General features: G+C 44.6%; 1 protein-coding gene across 1 annotated transcript in view; it reads left to right on the top strand.

The window, feature by feature from the left end:
- Positions 1-13,685, top strand: part of INTS9 (integrator complex subunit 9) — a 98,150-nt gene extending 84,465 nt beyond the window's left edge. The window contains exons 15-17 of the mRNA XM_014057460.2: positions 8,584-8,682; positions 10,248-10,385; positions 12,231-13,685. Of these exons, the coding sequence (XP_013912935.1) occupies positions 8,584-8,682; positions 10,248-10,385; positions 12,231-12,407 (414 nt within the window). The 3' untranslated portion in view covers positions 12,408-13,685. The remainder of the gene's footprint in view (positions 1-8,583; positions 8,683-10,247; positions 10,386-12,230) is intronic.
- The last annotated feature ends 8,192 nt before the right edge of the window (positions 13,686-21,877 follow it).

Genomic DNA, 21,877 nt, shown 5'->3' with positions numbered 1-21,877 from the left:
CTTCTATCTGTGCTGCTGGAAAAAAGATGCTACTGGACTCAAGTGGCTTTTGTCTGATGCAACAAAGCCCTTCCTAGATTTTGTGTCCAGGCCATCGGATTTTCCTTGTGCATTTTTTGTTCGATATAGAACTGAAACCATGAGCCTGTGGTCTTTTCTTCAACTATCAGTTGAGCAGGAATAATGGAAGAGCATGCAAGAAAATTTTCAAGACTAGTATGCTGTGGAATTGATACCTTGTTCTGGATTGCAAAGACTTGATTAGTACTTATTGGGTTGTTTGTGTGTGTGTGTGTGTGTGTGTTTTTCAAGGGCAGAATATAAAACGTGCTATAACATAGGGAGTTTCACTGTGATCCAAAGCCCAAAGTGCTAATTTCGATTCCTCTGGTACCCATTTCTGCCAGTCACACCCAGTTTTAGTCCCCATCCTTGCATCCAAGGTGCCTGGCATTGCCATCTGGCAATTAACGTCCATTTCTTCCCATCAGTTGAGCACATCAAAGCCTGAAGAGGGAGCTCTTCCTCTACTGTAATTTGTTTTTCACAGCCACAGGGCACAATAATACATTGGGGTGTGCATTGATGATGGGGGGGGGGGGGGGAAGAGTCAAGTCATGCAGCCAGTCTTGTTGAAAAGCCTCAAATACAAAGGTGCCCCTGAAAGAAAAGGATGCGTTCTGTTCTGAAATACGGGAAACCTTTATTGCAAAAGCCGAGCATTTTAGAAAGAAACCACCTAAGGTGGTAAAGAACCTCCCTGTTTAGTGCAGCTCAAAGCATCGCCATTTAGTACAGAATGTAAAACTCATCACAAAGGCACAAGCCGCCCTGGCGTGTACAATTAAGCTGCTTCCCTAACAAATACTGACTTCCCCCATTTCTTCTGCCTCCCCCACGCCCCCCCATTCAATTGAAGAGGGAGCTCTGATTTGCATGCCAAGAGCCCATTAGCCTGAACAGCAGCTGGAGTCCAGGAGTGTCTTTTAAGTGGCGAAAAGATTGCTCCAGTTGCAGCGTCTCAGTGAGCTCTTAAAAGTGAGAATATTTATCCGATTCTGCTAAGCTATGGCATTGTGATTGTTGTCAGCGGCAACGGGTTGAATAAAGTTGCCCCATAGAGAGGGATTCTGTTAGGATTTCTCTGGATCGCGATTCGTGTTCATGCACTTAATTCTCAAGTCGCTCGATTTCCATTGGCTTGAAAGATTCTAATATCTCTGGCGTTAAATCCCAGGATGATTTCTCATTTGTTTAGATCAGGGGAGTCAAACTCACGTCGTCATGTGACACATCGCAACCTATCCCCCCCTTCGTTAAACCGGGTGTGGGCATGGCCAGCATTTGACACAGGCCGCGAGTTGAACATCCCTGGTTTAGATCTTAAGCACAGCAAATACTACCCAACAAATTTTGTCCTTTTCCCACTCAAGTTTTCTTAAAATCTCTCCTGCAGTACTAGGTTCTTTGTGATTTCTGTGATCCCTGGAGCTTCCCCCACCTAGCCAAATAGGTGCTGATGGCAAAATATTCAGCAGTAGGACTTCACAGACCTGTGAGCTGACCAGAGAGTACAACTCCCATTTCTGGAGGATATAATGCCCCCTAACCTTGCATTCCCCCCTCCCAAAAAAAAGCTGAATGTACATGATGTCAGACCTGGAAGCCATCTTTTACCTTTGGGACTTCAGGCCTGCCACATTTCCTACTGTGGGAAAATGAGAGTGGGGATGATACAGAGTGTGGATGCAATGTAGCCATAATAACATTCTTTCTGAGAAAGTCAAGGTCATCTGGCGCTGGCAGCTGTGTTGAGGTGACTGGGAGGCATCTCCTGTTTTGCGTGGTGCCTGATTGGGCCATGTGATGGACATGTGGGTGCTGGGCAAGAACTTGAACTTTCTTCTGGGTGGGGAAAACCTGGAAACTTTCAGATTCGGGTTTTCCCAGATGTGCCAATATGACATCTCTAATAAAATGGAACGTTGAGGAAATTCAAGCCGTGGAGACTTCTTTCGTTAGAGGTGTTACTTGGAATCCTGACATATGATTTGTTAATACATCTATGGTAGGTCTTTTTTAAAAAAAAAACTCAAAACATCAAAGAAATCAGCAGCTGGGATTGCCAGCCTTACTTCTCTAGAGTTATCACCACCTGATGTTCCTTTTGCAGTCCCAGCCATTGGCTGTGCTGGCTAGAGCAGTGTTTCTCAACCTTAGCAACTTGAAGATGTCTGGACTTCAACTCCCAGAATTCCCCAGCCAGCGAATGCTGGCTGGGGAATTCTGGGAGTTGAAGTCCGGACATCTTCAAGTTGCCAAGGTTGAGAAACACTGGGCTAGAGGACATTGAGTTCTTTATTTGCCTCTTTGCTCCCGTTGACTTAATGCAGTCTTCCAATAGAGCTGGCCAGGGAGTATAACTTCCATTTCTGGAGGCTATAATGCCCCCTAACTTTGCATTAAAAGCAGTATGGCTCACGACAAGTATAAAGGCTTCTGGCTACGGCTGTAATGCCGCATTTGCCACACTTGGCAGTGCAGCGGCATTGAGCAGCCCTGCACTACGACAAGAAGACCCCTGGTGAGTGGGCCATCATTTAAAGCAGTGATGGCGAACCTATGACACGCGTGTCAGTGCTGACACGCGTAGCCATTTGGGGTGACACGCACAGGATTTCATGCGATTCATCCTCGGCTCCTGCACGGCCGCCGAGGATGAAAGAATCTGTGCTGGAGGAACGGGGGGGGGACGTGTGATCTCCCCCGCCCACACTCACTTACTGTATCGCCGCTGCCCCTTTCTGAGCGCAGGGGCTGCTGGTAAGGCGTGCATGCCGTGCACACACACGTCATCAGCGCGGCGAGGGAGGACCCGCAGGAGAGGAGCGCGGGAACAGTGCGCGCCTCTCTCCAGTCAGGCCGGCACAGAGAGTCTTATGTTTTTGTCGAAGTGACACACAACGCGAGTTATGCTCGATTTTTTGCCGATTTTTGACACACCACGCCAAAAAGGTTGCCCATCACTGATTTAAAGGCAGGTTGTGATCACTTTGCCTTCTAACACAGTCTGTAGTTCTGGATCTGTCTTCTCACTGAGCCAAGGTGGCGCAGTGGTTAGGGTGCAGTACTGCAGGCCACTTCAGCTGACTGTTATCTGCAGTTCAGCGGTTCTAATCTCACGGGCTCAAGGTTGACTCAGCCTTCCATCCTTCCGAGGTGGGTGAAATGAGGACCCAGACTGTGGGGGCGATACGCTGACTCTGTAAACCGCTTAGAGAGGGCTGAAAGCCCTATGAAGCGGTATATGTCTAATTGCTATTGCTATTTGACATCAGTCCTTTAAAGTGTGTCCTTGGGAGATTAACTTCTATGGGTTTATGAGAATTCTACGGATGGGTGAAGATGGCTCCCAACTTCAATGTTTTAAGAAACCCATCGAGGTTCGTTACAGCACCTCTAGCACCAAAATGGCTTTATTGACATCCAGGATGAAAAGGTGTTAAATGAAAAACTTCATTTACCACCACACTTCCTGCTTCAATAATAAAAGTAAAGCGGGTAATCATGCCTGCTAAACTTCCTGAGACTAGATCCAGCTGTTTCTGACTGAATCCACTGGACTGAACTGTGCCAGTTTGCCTTAATGAAAGACCTCTTTATTCCTCATCTCCCCCTAAATTTCTCTTTAACATTCACTACCAACACAGCATGTCCTCTCCCGGGAAAAGAAATTGTAAGTCTCCGGAGACCCAGAGTTCATTTTGAGTCTCTGGAACACGGAATGAGGCATGTTCACTAAGCTTTTCCAAGGTGCAGAATAGGTCATCTCAAGACAAATCTCTTGGCACCTGGGGAGGGGTTATTGTTGTGGTCTGCCAGCAGCCAGCGGAGCTAGCAGTAGATTCGGACAGTGAGGAGGTTGGGGAGGAACATGGGCCAGTCCTGGAGTCTGGGGAAGGCTCTGATGAGGGCTCTGTGTCGGAGGTAAAGAGGTGGCCAGAGCCATATGCCAGTTATCAGTTGCCTTCAGAGGTAGACATCAGTGAGGCATACAAACAGCTGGAGCCTGTTCCCAGTGTGTGCATGTGCAGAGTTGCCAGTCAAAGGGAACAGCTAAAGAACAGGGATCGACTTGGGAGTAAGGCCACAGATGGGCGATGAATGGCCCCTCTCAGAGGAAATAAAAGAGGAACAAAAGGGAAGTGGACTTTGCAGGAGACAATTAGCTTGCTTAATTGGTTCGTGACTCTCCGAAACTCCTTGACAAGTTTTGTAGATATCAGCCTGGCAGCTCTCCAAACCAGATAAGGTCTGTGACTACAAATCCTCCCTTGAAAGACTTTGCTGGATGTGAATGAGAAGAATTCACAATAAATTAATAAAAGGGTTTTTTGTTGGGACAAGAAGTTTGCTGCATGCTCTTAGGAAGCCTAGGTCAGAACAGTTATTTTGTAGCCCCAGATGTTTTCTGCCTTAATTGGCCTAGTAGATGATTGGTGAAAGCTCTAATCAACTTGGGTTTTTGTTTTCATTGTTAAAAAGAGGAAACAGGAACTTTCTTTCTAATGCTAGCAGCAGACGAAAGTTGGTTAGTGAGGGGAACCTTGATGCTCTCTGAGCTTGGTTGTTTTGTTGCAGATGTTTCATTACCCAAACTAGGTAACAACTGATGAATGGGTAATGAAATGTCTGCAAGGCAACAACCAAGCTCAGAGCATCCCAAGGACCCCTCATTTCAACCTTGAGCTACACATATTCTCACTTATAATGTTGCTTACTTACTTATTTTTATTTACGATTGGATATATATTCAGAAACTCAAGGCAACATATATAATTTTTCATCTTCCCAGTTTTCTCCAGAACAACCACTGAAAGGTAAGCTGGACCAGGAGAGAGTTATCAGCCCAAAGTCACACAGTGAGTTTCAGTGGCCAAGGAAAAACTACTAGGCCTTCCTGTAGTCCAGCGCCTTGAACATACTCCGTAGTGGCATACAAAAGGAAGCAGTGTCTTGAAGCTGCTAATCCCCTAGGTCAGTGATGGCGAACCTATGGCACGCATGCCACATGTGGCACACCAGCCGTCAGCTCCAGCACGCATGCGTGCACCAGCCAGTTGATTTTCAGCCTTCCGGAGGGCCGGGGAAGACCATTTTCACCCACCCTAGGCTTCAGGAAAGCCTCAGGAGGCTGGGAAGGGAGAAAAACAGGCCTAACGGGCTAACCAGAAGTTTAGGAACTAACTTCCGGTTGGTACGTTGGGGGTGTTTTTTGCCCTCCCCAGCTTCCGGAGGCTTTCCTGAAGCCTGGGGAGGGCGAAAAATGCCCCCAATGGGTGAACCAGGAGTTCGGAAATTATACGTTTCCAGGGCGCTGGGGGGAGGCATTTTCACCCTCCCCGGGCTTCAAGAAAGCCTCCAGAACCCGGAGAGGGGTCATGCACGCATGCACAGGTGGGTGGGAAGGATTGAATTGGTGTGGGAATAATTTTGGCATGCCATCACTGCTCTAGGTCAATATTGTCAAGCTCCATATTTTAGTGCCCCATGTTCTCTTTCTCTCTGTATCATGTTGGATGGGTAGTAGGAATGGTGAAAGTGAAGATTAGTAGGAAGTCATGCAGCAAAGTTAAATTTCTATCTGTTGATTTAATATATAAATAAAACTCAGCCCATATAAATAAAATAAAGCAAGAAGCCAACTGTCTTTTACTCTCCTTGCTTTAGGGAGGATATTTCCTGGCTGTTAATAGATTTATTTATTGGGGTGTAAGTGCGTTGGAGGCCCTGAGGCACATCACATTTTTATTGAAGACAGTCATCACAGCTGCTGTTAAGACCTTTACCTTTTTTATGATACTGTCAAGAAAGTGTTTTTTTTTCTTCTGATACATAGTTTGAATACTAATATGGTTTGTAATGCATGGCGTAGCTGCAGGAATCTCTAAATAGTGGAGACTCAGATAGATTCATGAAAAGGTTAGAAAAGTAAGCTGAATTGCTTGATTGATGTACTATGAAGTTGAAATTGCCTCTTAAGGACCATGTAGATTTTCTCCAGAAAGCTCAGTCCCCAACCTTGTCATTCAGGTGTTCCAACAATGTACTTGTTGCAGTAATTTGGTCAGAAAAGGGCTGTCTCAATTCAACATCTTTGTGCCCACTTTGGCCAACCATCTTCTCTTGGGAAATCCACAAATGGAGCAGGAAACCAACAACATCTCCCTAGCGAAGGTTTTTTCATAGAATCATGGGTTGGAAAGATTGGAGAGTCTTTCAATCTAACTCCCTTCCCAGAGAAGGAATACTCAAATAGCCCCAAATGTTATCCAGACTTTGTTTAAAAGCCTCTAGTAATGAACATGAGATTCTCAGTCATCTGGGTCATGGTTGTCCCAAAGGTGCTTTTTGAAGAGCCAACTGGATGAGAAACATCTTCAAAGAAAAACAGGAAAGTCCAGTTGCCTCTTGATTTGGGACACATTTGGGACTCTCATTTCATTTCATTTCATTTATTAAATTTATAGGCCGCCAAATCCCGGAGGACTCCGGGCGGCTTACAGTGAAAGAAGAAAAAAAGAAAAGCAAAATAAGTTAAAAAAAATAGTTTAAAATACACAACACACATATGTTCTAATCGGGGCTGGACCTTAACACTAAGGTCAATAGCCCCAGGCCTGCCAGAACAGCCAGGTTTTAACAACTTTCCTGAAGGCCATGAGAGTGGGTAAGGTCCGGATCTCTGAGGGTAGCTGATTCCACAGGGTCGGAGAAGCCACAGAGAAGGCTCTCCTCTGGGAGCCTGCCAGCCGACATTGTCGGCCGTTGGGAGGTGTATGGCAGTAGGCGGTCTCGCAGATAGGCTGGTCCTAAGCCATGTAGGGCTTTAAAGGTAATAACCAACACCTTGAATTGCGTCCGGAGTCCAATTGACTTTAGTAATGAAGTACCCACAACTCAAGGAAAAGACTATTTCCCTGCTTCATAGCTCTGATAATTAAGACTTTCTTCTCTGTTGTAGATATGGATCTCTTCCTATAAAGTTTCCACCATTGGGGTTTTTTTCTACCCCCAAAAAATTCACACCTTCTCCCCTGTGGCAGTCCTTCAAATATTAGAAGACAACAGTCAAGTGTCCCTTTCGCCTTCTCTTCTTCACACTAAACATGCCCAGTTCTTTTAACCCAGTTCATAGGATTTAGCTTTGAAGACCTTCACTGTTTCTGCTGATCTTCTCTGAATCTTTCCAGATCCTCAACATCCTTCTTGTATTGTGCAAACAAAAACTAGACACAATAGTCTAGCAACAGCCTGACCAACAGATCATAGATTAGAACTCTACATTATAAGTCATTCGATGCAATCCATATTTGGCTCTTTAGCAGTTTGCAGCACACCACTGGATCATGCTTCATCTGTGATCTGCCAGGATAGCCAGTTCCTTTCCACAAGTACTACTGCCAAGCCAACTCTCACTTATTTTGTACTCGTGGATCTAGATTTTCTTACCAAAGTACAGAGCCTAACATTTCTTACATTGGAGCAATTTTTAATATATTCTGTAATATCCATCTATTGCAAGTTTGAAGATCTTCTATTACATCAAAGATGCCTAAATTCCCAATTAGGAAGCCCTATAGTCTATTAAAGTCTATACTTTAAGGCCAACTGAACCAGTGGTTATCACTGTACTTTTAACTAGTTTCAAAGATATGAGAGTCTCTTTCTCTTCAGCTGCTTATATTGATTATATAGAACTGTAGAACTGCTAATTATCATATTTTTCGGAGTTTAAGACACACCTTTTTCCCTCAAAAAAGAGGATGAAAATCTGGGTACGTCTTATACACTGAATACAGCATTTTTGGCCTCCTGAAACCCCGCTTCCTTTGCAAAATGGCGGTGCATAGCATTTAGGAGGCTTTCACAGTGCTCCTGGGGGCTGGGGAGGGCAAAAATACGGAAAAAAACAGGCCATTTTTTGCTCATTCTTGCCCCCTCCCCAGCCCCCAGGAGCAGTCTATAAGCCTCCTAAAGGCTATGCATGCCTTTTTTGAAAAAAAAATGGTCCCGTTTTCACAAAGAAATGGGCCTTTTTGCCCCCCAGCTCCCAGGAGCACTCTACAAGCCTCCTAAAGGCTATTCATACCCTCTTTTTTTGACAAAAAACGGGCCTGTTTTCATGAAAACAGGCCGTTTTTGGGAGGTCTGCAGAGTGCAAAATCTTTTTTTTAAATTTGCCTCTTCAAAATCTTGATGCGTCTTATACTCCGAAAAATATGGTAGTTCTATTGACCCATTGTCCAAGTCCTAAGCAATGAGGAAGAAAAAAGAAATTCCTTTTGACCATTTTCACCATTCCACGCATGATTTTTAGAAACCTAATGCAATTGGCCATGCTAGCTGGGGAACGTTTAGAATTGTAACTCCAAACATTTGAATGATATTGTGTTGGGAAAGACGGTTATATTGTATTCATGTTCAGTATTTTTCTTTCTAAACTACCAGACCAGCTGTGCTAAAGTTTTTCTCCATCAAGGAAAATGTTCCAGCTTATTTTTAACTCATCTTTTGCTTCAGCTTGCAGATTCACTGGTACCCACCGAGATGAAACCAGGTATTTCCTTGGCAACTGTTAGTGCTGTTTTGCACACTAAAGATAACAAGCATGTACTCCAGGTATGATATGGCTAATGCTGGGGGGGGGGGGGGGGGAAGGCATGCATGAAAGCTGGAGAGAAGTGGCGGATTCCAAAGATTTGCCAGTGATGTAGACCTTGTTCATAGGGGCGTGATGGCCCAGTGGTTATAAAGACCACTGTCACTGGAGGTAGATTAATAGGTAACACTTTGGTGGGAAGGTAACAGTGTTCCTTGTACCCTTGGCATGACAGCCATGCTGGCCAAATGTCCATGGAAATTGTCTTCAGACAGTGCTGGCTCCCTTGACCAAGAAATGGAGATGAGCACCGAGCCCTAGAGTCGGACACAACTGGATCATCATCTCATTTTTCTAGAAAAGATGGCGTTTTTCCCATGAAAATGTGTTGATTTCCCAGTCTAGCCAACACCTGGGATTCTTTTCGGAAGTCTCCCAGTGAAACATAAGCAGGACTGACCCCTCTTCCTTTTTTATTTTTGATCATCCAAACCACTTCTTTAGCTACTATATTGCTGTAGAACTCTGTCTCCAACATATGATAAGCATACTGGCTTTTAGATACGTATATAAGCCTTATAATGCTATTGTGTGAAAAAGGGGGGGGGGGAGTCTGGGCAAAACAGATAGATAAGACAATACTTAAAAACAATGATAGTCTATAATGAAGCAGTGGATTGCTCATATTCAATTAAAACAAGTCAATAATTAATTGGATGCTTCTTTCAAAGAAAGATAACAGAGATTGGACAGAAAGGCATGGGGAGGATTAAGAGAAAGAATAGGCAGTGGGACAGAAGGGGGAAAAAAGGAAGACAAGGAGAAGGAAACAATTAAATTTATGAAAGAAAAAGGAGAGAAGAAAAACACTAGCCCCCTTCTGCAAATGAGTATTCAGAAGTTTTGTTGGTGTACCTCTATTACCAGGGATAACAAACTCAAGGCCCGGAGGCTAGATCCGGCCTGCGGGATACTTAGATCTGGCCCGTGGAGACACCCTGGGAACTGTGAAGGACCCCCCCCCCCCCACGGTGCTCCTGCCAGCAAAAACGGGCTCCCGGCAGAGGGTTGCACGAGGCATTGGCAGCTGAAAACGGAGCTCGGGAGTCCATTTCTCTGGCAGAGAACTCGAGCTGCCACAGGCGCCCCCAACATAAGTGACGTTGAGCTGGCCACACCCATCTTGGTCATGCCCACTCCTGGCCCCCAGAGGTCAAACACAACCTTGATGCGGTCCTCAATGAAATCAAGTTTGACACCACTGCTGTAGACAGATTTTATATCCTAGACCAGGGGTTGGCAAAGTATGGTCAATGGGCCAAATCTTGCCCACTGCTTGTTTTTATGTGGCCCACAAATATTTATATTTTAAGAAGTTTATATGTTATATGATGGGCACTATCATCTTGATTACATGGCTTGATCATCCAACAGAGGTTGACTCCTTAGCCGCATTGACTGAAGAGTTGATGGTATCCATTTCCTGGCGACTTGAGACTTGCAGAATATTAGAAGCTTCCAGGTAGAGCTTTAGCTAGGTGCATGCTCTTTATCTTTTTCATCTCCAATCTTCTTTTATTGGTAGCTCCCACCGAAACTCCCCCAGCCTCAGCCTGGCAAAAAGAGGAAGAGAGTAACGGATGACGTGCCGGAACTCAAGCCTACCAAACCTCTCCTAAGTGGCTCTATCCCAGTAGACCAACTGGTACAGACTCTGGAAAAGGTAAAGGGGAATACGAATACAGAAACGACAGGGATGCAGAGGTTCAGTGCCTAAGATGCTGAGCTTGTCAATCAGAAAGGTTGGCAATTCAAATCCCTAGTGCTGCATAACGGAGTGAGCTCCCGTTACTTGTCCCAGCTTCTGCCAACCTATCAGTTCGAAAGCATGTAAAAATGCAAGTAGAAAAAGAGGGACCACCTTTGGTGGGAAGGTAACAGCGTTCTGTGCACCTTCAGTGTTTAGTCATGCCAGTCACATGATCACGGAGACTTCTTTGGACAGCGTTGGCTCTTTGGCTTTGAAACGGAGATGAGCACTGCCCCCTAGAGTCAAGAACGACTAGCACATATGTGCTAGGGGAACTTTTATCTTTAATACAGAAAACCTGGTAGATTGGCTAAGCATCTAATGCTAAGAAACTGGCCCTGTTGATCAGTGTTTATTTTCAACTTGGGAGTCCTCCTGGACCCACAGCTGAGTTTTGACCATCATTTGTCAGCTGTGACCAGGGGGGCATTTGCCCAGGTTCGCCTGGTGCGCCAGTTGCGGCCCTACCTGAACCGGGAGGCCCTCACAACAGTCACTCGAGCCCTTGTGATCTCTAGGCTGGAATACTGCAATGTGCTCTACATGGAGCTGCCCTTGAAGAGCATCCGGCGACTTCAGCTAGTCCAGAATGCGGCCGCGCGAGTGATCGTGGGTGCACCACGGTTCGCCCACATAACACTGATCCTCCGTGAGCTGCGCTGGCTACCTGTTGATCGTCGGGTGCACTTCAAGGTCCTACTTACCACCTATAAAGCGCTCCATGGTAGTGGATCTGGCTATTTGAGAGACCGCCTTCTGCCAATTACCTCCCTGCGTCCCATCAGATCGCACAGGGTAGGCCTCCTCCGAATTCCATCCGCCAGTCAGTGCCGACTGGCGACTACGCGGAGGAGAGCCTTCTCAGTTGCAGCTCCGACGCTATGGAACAATCTCCCCGTGGAGATCCGCACCCTCACCACCGTCCAGGTCTTCCGCACAGCCCTCAAGATCTGGCTATCCCGTCAGGCCTGGGGATAGGATTTTACTCTCTCCCCGCCCGAATGTTGAGTGAATGTTGTGTTTTACGGTTAATTTTTTTACTCACGTTTTTCTTTTATGTCTTGTCTTGCACTCCCTTCCCTTATTATTGTAAGCCGCCCTGAGTCCCCTCAGGGAAAAGGGCGGCCTATAAATGTTCAATAAATACTAAAAATACTAAATTTTAAAGCATTTATTTTCCTGTTCTCCTAAGAATTCCATCAGTGCCACGAAGGTCATGGTTTGTTAACCTTATCCTTTCTGAGCCTCATTTCTAAAAGAAAGAGGCAGTTTTAACTTATTCGTTGCTTACCTTGTCCCACATAATTCAGCAGGAGCCCTTGAGTATCAAACCACATCAGTTGACATAGCATTACCCAGGGTTCTGCTCCTTTTAAAAAAAATAAGAGCAGCCTTTCCCAGCCTGGTGCCACCCATATCGTCTTCAGATATATTGGACCGCAAGTGCCAAATTCTCTAGCCAGCCATGTGCCAACCAGGGAAAAAAAACATAGGAGTTCTTTGCTAGCGCACTTGAAGGATGCAAAATTGATAAGGCTGTGATTGAGCCTACTGAACGTTGGACTGCAGCAAGTAGGATTAAAAAAAAAAGAAGAAATGTGGCGATTTGTCTATTTTTAATACACATGTAAAGGTATAATTCATATTCCTAAACAACATATGGCACAAATATTAACCAGATGCTCATCAGATGGAGGGTTTTAAATAGCTCCTATTTAGGGAGGATTATTATTTTTTTCTTGTCCACGGTGGCTACAGCACGGCTTCAGCGACCTCAAAGTGGAAGATACTCCAAAAGGGCATCTGGTGCTATTCCAGGATGTGGAAACTCTAATCCGTATTGAAGAAGATTCGACCCACATCATGTGTGAGAATGACGAGTCACTTAGGGTGAAGCTGCAGGACCTGGTCCTCAAATTCCTGCAGAAATTCTAGACTTTATCCTGTTCACACGCCCTGCTCTCTTTAACCTTCTGAAGAGGGAGAAGCCTAAACCAAGGATTTGGGGTTACAAGATGGGGGGGGGGGAGCAAGCTTGAAAACCACGTCTGCAGTTGCACACCTTTGATTTGTGAGAGACTCAACAGGTAGGCATGCTGGTCTCTCTCCTGGAAGGAAGATGATAAGAGCCACTGTTTACATGAGCCAAAGTTAAGGAGAACTGATTAATTCTACCTAGGCACCTTGCTATAAAAATGCCCTTCTCTTTATTAACTGCCGTGTAAAAGATGGGATTTAGCTGATATTACAACTGCGACAGAATCCAGAACAGTTGATGGAAGAGCCTTTCCTGCCATCTGTCCTTTTCTTTCTTTCTTTTTTACTGAAAGTGGAGGAGAAATAAATGTTAAAGATGCATTTAGTTTCAAGCTTAATTTTATTTTTTAAAGTTTGTAATACTGAACTTCTTGATACAGACCTGATACAGACCCTAATAAAATACAGACCTGCTTTGTTTTAACTGATGGCTCATTTTTAAATACACGATAAACATAATGCTAAGAAATTACTTCTTAGCTGGAGGTTATGCAGAAGCTGCATTGGGCTTTCACATGTATGGAAGTAGCATCAGCGATAGAACAGATATCCAATTTCCCCTAACCTCAGCTCAGATTGGAAAGCTTACTCTTCATTTGTCTACTGTTTGTACGAACTAAAACAGAGCTCTCTCTGCAGCCATGCCAGCCGTCGCCCCACCCCAGCTCCACCGCGCATGCGCAAGTGCGTCCCACCAGCCAGCTGTTTTTCTGGTCTCTTCCGTGCATGCGCAGGGGCGGGGCACATGTGTGGGACACAAACGTGCATGCGTGCGGGGGCATTCACATTTTATTTTGGAGCCTCGCATAGCATCCCCGAACCCCGTTTTGGCTTCAGGTTGGTGCAGGAGGCTTTCCAGGCATTGCATTATGGGTGCGGGCACATGGGTGTGCCGTCACGCTGCTGCTTGTGTGCTTGTGGCACATGACAACAAAAAGGTTAGCCATCACTGATCTATAAGATCTGGAAGCAATGGAAGTTTGTATGAGTTCACCCCTCCCCATGGGAGTAGTGTTGTGAGAAAAGTTTTCTACCTGGTATTCTACAAAACTGATGTCGCTCATGTGATTGCTTCCATAAACTCAGGAAGCTTTTTTGACCAGTTCAGATTATGGAACACTTTTGTCTTCTTTAGATTCAGAGGTCAAGCAATAGCAATAGCACTGAGACTTATATACCGCTTCACAGGGCTTAACGGCTCTCTCTCTTACAAAGTCAACCTCTTACCCCCAACAATCTGAGTCATCATTTTACTGACCTTGGAAGGATGGAAGGCTGAGTCAACCTTGAGCCGGCGAGAATCAATCTGCTGGCAGTCGGCAGAATTAGCCTTCAATACTGCATCCTAACCACTGTGCCACCACAGCCATGAAAATAATCTCACATCCAGCTCTCCTGGCTCATGAATCATGAACATAAACATGATTTTTATTTAAAACTCCATTGGAACTTATACATTAGTAGTAAGTCTTACCCTTATAAGTAGTGCCCCGCTTACAATAGCTTGTGCTTCTAAGTATACTTTCCTTTTCTGGCACAGCTGGTCAGGCAGAAATATTACTATTATACAAGACGTCCAATTCCTCGCGGATAAAGTTGCTCGGCTTCGGGCGGACCTGGACTCCAATCCTGCAGAACCACCTGAGGCACTAAGGGATAATCTGGTGGGTCATCGCTGGATTGATTTTCAAGCTGTTACCCCTGAGGACGTGGACAAGGCCATGAGAGCTGTAGGTGCCTCCACATGTGTGCTGGACCCGTGCCCCTCCTGGCTGGTTGTTAACAGCAGGGAGGTGACACGGGGCTGGATCCAGGCGATTGTTGCCGCCTCCCTTCGGGAGGGGGTCTTTCCCCCCGCATTAAAGGCGGCAGTGGTGAGACCCCTCCTGAAGAAACCATCTCTGGATCCAGCCATTCTAAACAACTATCGTCCAGTCTCCAACCTCCCCTTTGTGGGGAAGGTTGTTGAGAAGGTGGTGGCCTTTCAGCTCCAGCGGTCCTTGGAGGAAACCAGTTATCTTGATCCATTCCAGTCAGGCTTCAGGCCTGGCTACAGCACAGGTCTTTGGTCGCATTGACCGATGATCTCTGGAGAGCCAGGGATGGAGGTCATGCCTCCATCCTGGTACTCCTTGACCTCTCTGCGGCTTTCGATACCATCGACCATGGTATCCTTCTGCGACGACTGCGGGAGGTGGGGGTGGGAGGCACTGTTTTGCAGTGGTTCTCCTCTTACCTCTCAGACAGGTCGCAGTCGGTGTTAGTCGGAGGGCAGAGATCGACCCCTAGGCCCATAACGTATGGGGTGCCGCAAGGTTCAGTCCTGTCCCCCCTTCTTTTCAATATCTACATGAAACCGCTGGGCGAGATCATTCGACTGCACGGGATAAAATACCACCAGTATGCGGACGATACACAGCTGTATCTGTCCGCCCCGTGCCAACTCAATGAAGCGATGGACGTGATGAGCCAGGGCCTTGAGGCTGTTAGAGACTGGATGGGGGTTAACAAGCTTGTACTCAATCCAGATAAGACCGAGTGGCTGCTGTGCTTCCCTCCCACTAATTGGCCAAGTGTTCCATCTCTCAGGCTGGGGGGTCAAATGGTACGCCCCTCAGACAGGGTCCGCAACTTGGGAGTCCTCCTGGACCCACAGCTGACTTTTGAACATCATTTGTCAGCTGTGACCAGGGGGGCATTTGCCCAGGTTCGCCTGGTGCACCAGTTGCGTCCCTACCTGAACCGGGAGGCCCTCACAACAGTCACTCGTGCCCTTGTGACCTCTAGGTTGGAGTACTGCAACGTGCTCTACATGGGGCTGCCCTTGAAGAGCATTCGGCGACTTCAGCTTGTCCAGAATGCAGCCGCGCGAGCGATCGTGGGTGCACCTCGTTTCACCCACGTAACACCTATCTTCCGCGAGCTGCACTGGCTGCCTGTTGGTCTCCAGGTGCGCTTCAAGCTGCTAGTTGTCACCTACAAAGCCCTTTATGGTATTGGATCTGGGTACTTGAGAGACCGCCTACTGCCAATTACCTCCACTAGACCAATAAGATCCCATAGATTAGGCCTCCTCCGAATTCCATCAGCCGGCCAATGTCGACTGGCAACTACCCGGAGGAGAGCCTTCTCGGTGGCTGCTCCGACCCTCTGGAACGAACTCCCCGTGGAAATTCGTACCCTCACCACCCTCCAGACCTTCCGCATAGCCCTTAAAACCTGGCTGTTCCGACAGGCCTGGGGCTAAAGACTTCAACCCCACTCGAATGGTATGACTGTTGTGCTTTTTTAATGGTGTATTGTTTTCATGTTTGTAACTTGTCTGTTTTCCCCTTCCCTTATATTGTGAGCCGCCCTGAGTCCCCCCAGGGAAAAGGGCGGCATACAAATAAAGTGAAACGAGAAAAAAAACATGACGTGTCGTCGTAATGCACAACTTTCTCCTATTGCTTTTTTTTTTTTTTTTTTTGGTCTCTTGGAGAAAAAGAGAAAGAAATCCTCTAACATTCACTTGGGGAAGGAGTTGCGAATTGCATTACTTCCTCTATTCCTGGTCCAACCATGCAGAAAATGAATATCTGGTCAGCTACACTGAAAAGCTTAGTTAAATGATCAAAGGACAGAGCAATTGCTGCTTGTGGAGGTCCCATTGTCACAATTTGGCCCCAGGATAGCTATTTAAAACCTGCTAATCTTCTCCTTTCCCATTCCTGAACAGACCCTGCATAATATATTTTCCCCCTCTCCTTCCTTTGGTTCTTGAAAGGGCAAATTTTGGCTTATCTGTGAACACTACTAAAACAAGCACTAGTTTTACTTTTAACCTCAAATGAAAGAGACTTGAGGGATTTTTCCCATCATTATCCCCCTCCCTCCCTCCCTCCCTCCCCAGGCTATAATGCAGCCTCGGCACACTTTATGTCAAAGTACTGCAAAGCCCACAGAGAGAGGTTTGACTGCCTGTGGCTGAGACATGACAACTGCTTTACAGAGCATGAGAAAGAAAAAGCTATTATCGCTTATAACAGTTGGTGACGCAGGTTACATGCCCATCACATTTATGTTAAATTGAAATAACACAGATGCAAACAAATTGGAACAGCGAGGGTCCAGAGGCCTCCCCTACCGAGAAGCAATGCACAAAAAGCCGATGTCTGAAATCAGGAACGTGTTTCCCACTGGGGACCGCAGCAAGTCTGCAATTACTTAGTAAACACAGTGGAGAATGAATAAACAGAGGCACGAAATGAAAAGGCTTCAGCGCCAGCCCCGTTACCCACCCCACCTGCCCTCTTATACTGGATCTTGCTGGGTTTGGCAATTTTCCTCCCAAATTGTGTTCTGTCTTTAAAAACTACGTTCCATCAGTGGGAAATTCCTTCAAGTTTGCCAGATGGATGTCAGCCCTCCCCGAAATTGGGGTGAGGTCTTTTCTTTTTTTTTTTGCTTCCAGTTCCATTAAACTGTAATTGTTTTCTCATCTTGGGAAAGCAGACCTGGTTTTAGCTTTTAGTTGTGTTAATAAAAAAAAAAAAGATGAAAGGAAGATTCAATAGGCAGCAATATGAGGATCCCAGGATTTTACTCAGTGTCTAGAAAAGGAAAAATAGAAAACAGGAAATATACAACATCTATACGGCCGACAATCATTGTTTTCTGAATAAACATTTTTTTTTAAAAAAAACCACCTAACCCTTATGTGAATGCAGATGGGGAGGATACGGTGGAGGATTCTGTATAAGGAGGCACGTAATGTTTGGACATGAAATTGGTTGCTCTTCTCCCATTTCTAATAAAGCACTAGAGAAAAGTATCAATGTGTGCATGTCTGTATGTCCATACAGCAGAGAGAGAGACAGAGAGATAATTTTTTTTCTATCTGATCTAGTAGGACAGACATTCTTAGGGACAGACAGTTCTGCAAATATTCACATCCCAGGCTCTGTAGAGCTTTAAAAATGATAAATAAAAATTACAAACAGAGAGGGAGGGAGGGGGAGAGAGACAGAGAGAGAAAGGGAGGGAGGGAGGGAAGGAGAGAGAATTGTTTTTTTTTAAAAAAAAAAATTATTTACTCCTGTAGCATAATATAGAACTGATGGCTAACCTTTTTGTTGTTGGGTGCCAAAAATGTGAGGGCGCACAGGGAAACAAACTTCCGGTAGGCCCACTGGGCCTGTTTTGCGCCCTCCTCAGGCGCCAGAGGCTTCTCTGAAGCCTGGGGAGAGCCGAAAAATCAGCTGGCCGGTGCGTGCATGCGTGCTAGAGCCAACGGCTCATGTGCCAGCAGATATGGCTCCGCGTGCCACCTGTGGCACGGCTATCATAGGTTTGCCATCATGGATACGGAACATAGATTTCTGCCACAGCAAGACATCAGGTTGGATATCCAGCTTCAAAAAGGAACAACCAACCAATTTTAAAAAGTCAGATACAGGATTCAGTTCAAAATTGGGAAGCCTTGCTGATAAACATTTATAGAATGCCGCTTCCCATTACAGGATTTTAAGGCTCTGCATCTTCAAAACAGTTTCCTGCAGTCAGTGAGAGCTTTGATTAGACCATTAGATGTTCTAATACCTTGCCTAGCAGTCATTAAAGTGCTTTGAACATCTGAAAGTGCCAGAGTGCATCCCTCACGTAGCTCGACTGTTTCTGAATCATTAGCTGTGAAGCCTCTTCATTATCTTGTTCTTGCCGTTTAATCTACTACCTTTATACTTTAAATGTCACAGCAGTCAACAGCATTGGAGTTGATTTTTTTTTCTTCTGGATTTGGAAGTTGGATTTGGGAGACCACCAAGATATGCCACAAGTGTCGACTTAAAAGTGTCCTCGCGGGAAAACCTGGCAGGAGCACATCACGAAGCCTCCAGGATGGCTTGACTTTTAGCAATGATGTGTGTGGCAGGACAAGGCAGATCTTTAGTGCCTGAGCCAGAAAAGGAATTTATTTGGTATTGGATTTATATCCCACCCTTTTGTGCAGAAGGTCGAGACAGCATCCAGCGTTCCCTCTTAATTGGCCTGTGAAGTAGGTCGGGCTGAGTTTTTGTGGCTTTTAAGATTCCTTTTGTTTTCCTTGACAAGAGTGTACCTCTTACTGTTTTTTTATCAAACAGGCAAATGATGACGTTTTATTCTGAATGGAAATGTAAAGCACTGCACTCGTTATCATGCTTGGTAGAGAAGATTAAACCTGCTTTGAACGAGTCACTTTCTGCATGTCCCCTAAGAGACAGAGTCTTAAGACTGCATTCGAGCGCCCGGGTCTTCCATAATGCCATTATTTGGCTGTGTTGAGACAATACAATTATTGGGTTCTTGGTGTTCTCTTATTGGGCTGTTGTCCTGCAGTAACACCAACAACCTAATCAAGCCCACCCCAACCAAGACTGTCAATATATATAATACATATATCTTGCCTTGACAATTTTGGCTGAGATAGGCTTGAGTAGGTTGTTGATGTTACTGCAGGACAACAACCCAGTGTATAAATGTGCAGATAACTAAGCTCAGAGAAAATCAAGAACTCAACTGCTTAGCCTTGAGCTACATATATTCTTTATATTAATGGACCAATGCAATTAACCTGGTTACTGAATTAACTCATTTTCTGGATTTACCCAATGCTTTTGAACGCAAGAGACCTTAAAACTGATTTAATAGTGTACAGTTAATTTGAGTAATATACCAAGTAGCAATACTTAAGACAACCTTGTATGTTTTGAAAAAGCTAAATAAAACTTCTCCCAAGTTGGCATGCTGAGCAGTAGGGAGATTTGTTTCTCTTGCCAACAAACAGCTGAATTTGCTGCCAATATTGGTTCTTTGGTAGCCTGCTCCCTAGATCTGAATGGGAACAGTTAGGAACTACCCAACACATGGATGGTTGCAGAGTCACCTGGGAAGAGGAATCTTGAGGATCGCAATTCCCAGAAGGAGTCATTGGAAAATCGGATCTCCATCTTTCCTTTCAGCTATTTGGTTTTTTTTTTTTTTTAAGCATGCTTTTGTTTTAACTGCACATTTTGAATTTTTTATCTCAAGCTTTCTTTTAAAAGTTAACAGACTGGCTGAATGCTGATTTACTCCAATCCCTTTTTTAACCCTTTTATTCTGCCAATCTGATTTACTTTAGCTTTCTCTGTATGGAAGTTGATGGGCATTTTCTGGGTAGAGAAACTGACTTGTTTGGATTTACCATGTTTTTCAGAGTATAAGACACACTTTTCCCCCCACAAAAAGAGGGTGAAAATCTGGGTGCGTCTTATACACTGAATACAGCATTTTTGCCCTCCAGCCCCAGAAGCACTCTATAAGCCTCCTAAAGGCTATGTATGCCCTTTTTTTTTTTTTTACCAAAAACAGTGCTGTTTTTGAGAGGTCTGCAGAGTGCAAAAACTTTTTTTTAATTAGCCTCTTCAAAATCTTGGTGTGTCTTATACTCTGAAAAATATGGTACATTCACATTGGAACTTCACTGCAGGGATTTCTCATTTTCTTAACTTTTAAAAAGCTCTGATTTTAATTTTTTTAAATCTATTTTTCTTTCATTCTAAAAAAGTCAAGGCCAATTTAAAAACAAAGAAAGAAAAAAGTACAAAAAAACAAGACATTTCAAAAAGTGCATTAAAAAACCTAACACATATGCACATATTAATTTTTTTAAATTTTTGATGGAAATTTTCCTTTTTTCTTTCATCTTCTTTATTGTGAGAAATATTTTCTGTGGCTACTCCCCTGTCTTTGAAAGGAACTGCTTATATCTACAATGCACCAACTTAAAGGCAATGATGACTGGGAAATAGTCTTATTATAACTAGTAAACAATTTGGACTGGACTTTTGGGGGAATATGGATCAACAAAGATTTACAATTCTGGGGCATGAGATACAATTGTTAGGAAAATTCTCAACCAAAATCCTATTTATTCTATTAAGAATCAAACAAGAATATTTCATCCTGGACTGATCAGAGATAATTATTGTGGTGATTTATGGTAGATAAGAAGCCATTGTAGTCTTTCTTCAAGTTCAATACAATAAAAGATTGTTAACAGAGGGCTTTAAAGTTTAGCTTTGTTGTTGGATCACTTGTTAACTACTTTGTATTTTTATAGGAGATGGATTGCAGGGCAAACTGATAGCAAGTAGATATAGTAGTTTATACATTTTGGACCTGCTTTGCAAGGGAGGGGGAAGTCAATATTATTGCAATACATTTAATATTCAACTGGGAGGATAATATATTTGTAAAAAAAATGTCTTTTTTGGGTGCGTGGGAGTTTGTATTTTACCTTAACTCTGAATAAAATAAAAAAATATTGAAAAGGAAATTAAAAAACAAAACAAGATCAACCAGAGCTAGTTAATACTTGGGAAGCCCAATGTTGTAGGCTAGGGTAGGGAATTTTTAAGACTTCCCCAAAAGCACCAGTGGAAAATTGTTGATGCAAAACTAATCACCAGGAGTCAAATTTGATTGGCAAATGCCTTTATAGTTAACAGATGCAATTGTTGTCGCCCGTCAGCGGCCAGCAGAGCTGGCTGCAGATTCGAACAGTGTGGCGGTTGGGGAGGAACATGAGCCAGTCCTGGAGTCCGGGGAAGGGTCTGATGAGGGCTCTGTGTCAGAGGCAGAGAGGGGGCCAGGCCCGTCCGACAATTATCAACTGCCTTCAGAGTCAGACATCAGTGAGGCAGAACAGCTGGAGCCTGTTCCCAGTGTGCGCATGCAAAGAGTTGCCAGACAAAGGAAACAGCTAAAGAACAGAGGTCGACTTGCGAGTACAGGTGGATGATGAATTGGCCCTCCCAGAGGAAATAAAGGAGGAGCGAAAGGGGAGAGGAGTTTGCAGGAGACAATTAGTTTGCTTAATTGGTTCGTGATTCTCCCAGACTCTTTGCCTAGTTTTGCAGATATTGGCCTGTCAGCTCTCCAAACCAGATAAGGTCTGTGACTGTAAATCCTGAAAGATTTTGCTGGACGTGAGCAAGCAGAATTCACAGTAAATTAATAAAAGGGTTTTTTGTCGGGACAAGGAGTTAGCTTCATGCTCCTGGGAAGCCTCGGTCAGAACAACAATCAACACAATGATTCAAACCAAAACCTAGTTCCATTATCAGAATAAGCTCTGATTAAGGTCACAAGATCATGTTAACTATCTGGAAATCAAGACTAGTTATGTTGCAGTCTAGAACAGCTATCTCCCTGATCCAGGTACGAAGGTATGTTTAAAGGATTTCTTTTACTCACCTACAGGACCAATCATCTGGACAAGATTCACTGAAAATCAGAGTAAGTGCCTTTACACTCAGCCCTATGTCTTTAAGTGTAATAAATAATATGAAAACTGATAATCTCCA

Source organism: Thamnophis sirtalis, unplaced genomic scaffold (assembly GCF_051295495.1).
Source record: "Thamnophis sirtalis isolate CommonGarterSnake01/CBP01778 unplaced genomic scaffold, rThaSir2_p1.2 scaffold_6, whole genome shotgun sequence".
NCBI lineage: Eukaryota > Metazoa > Chordata > Lepidosauria > Squamata > Natricidae > Thamnophis > Thamnophis sirtalis.
This window is presented reverse-complemented; position numbering and strand designations above follow the sequence as displayed.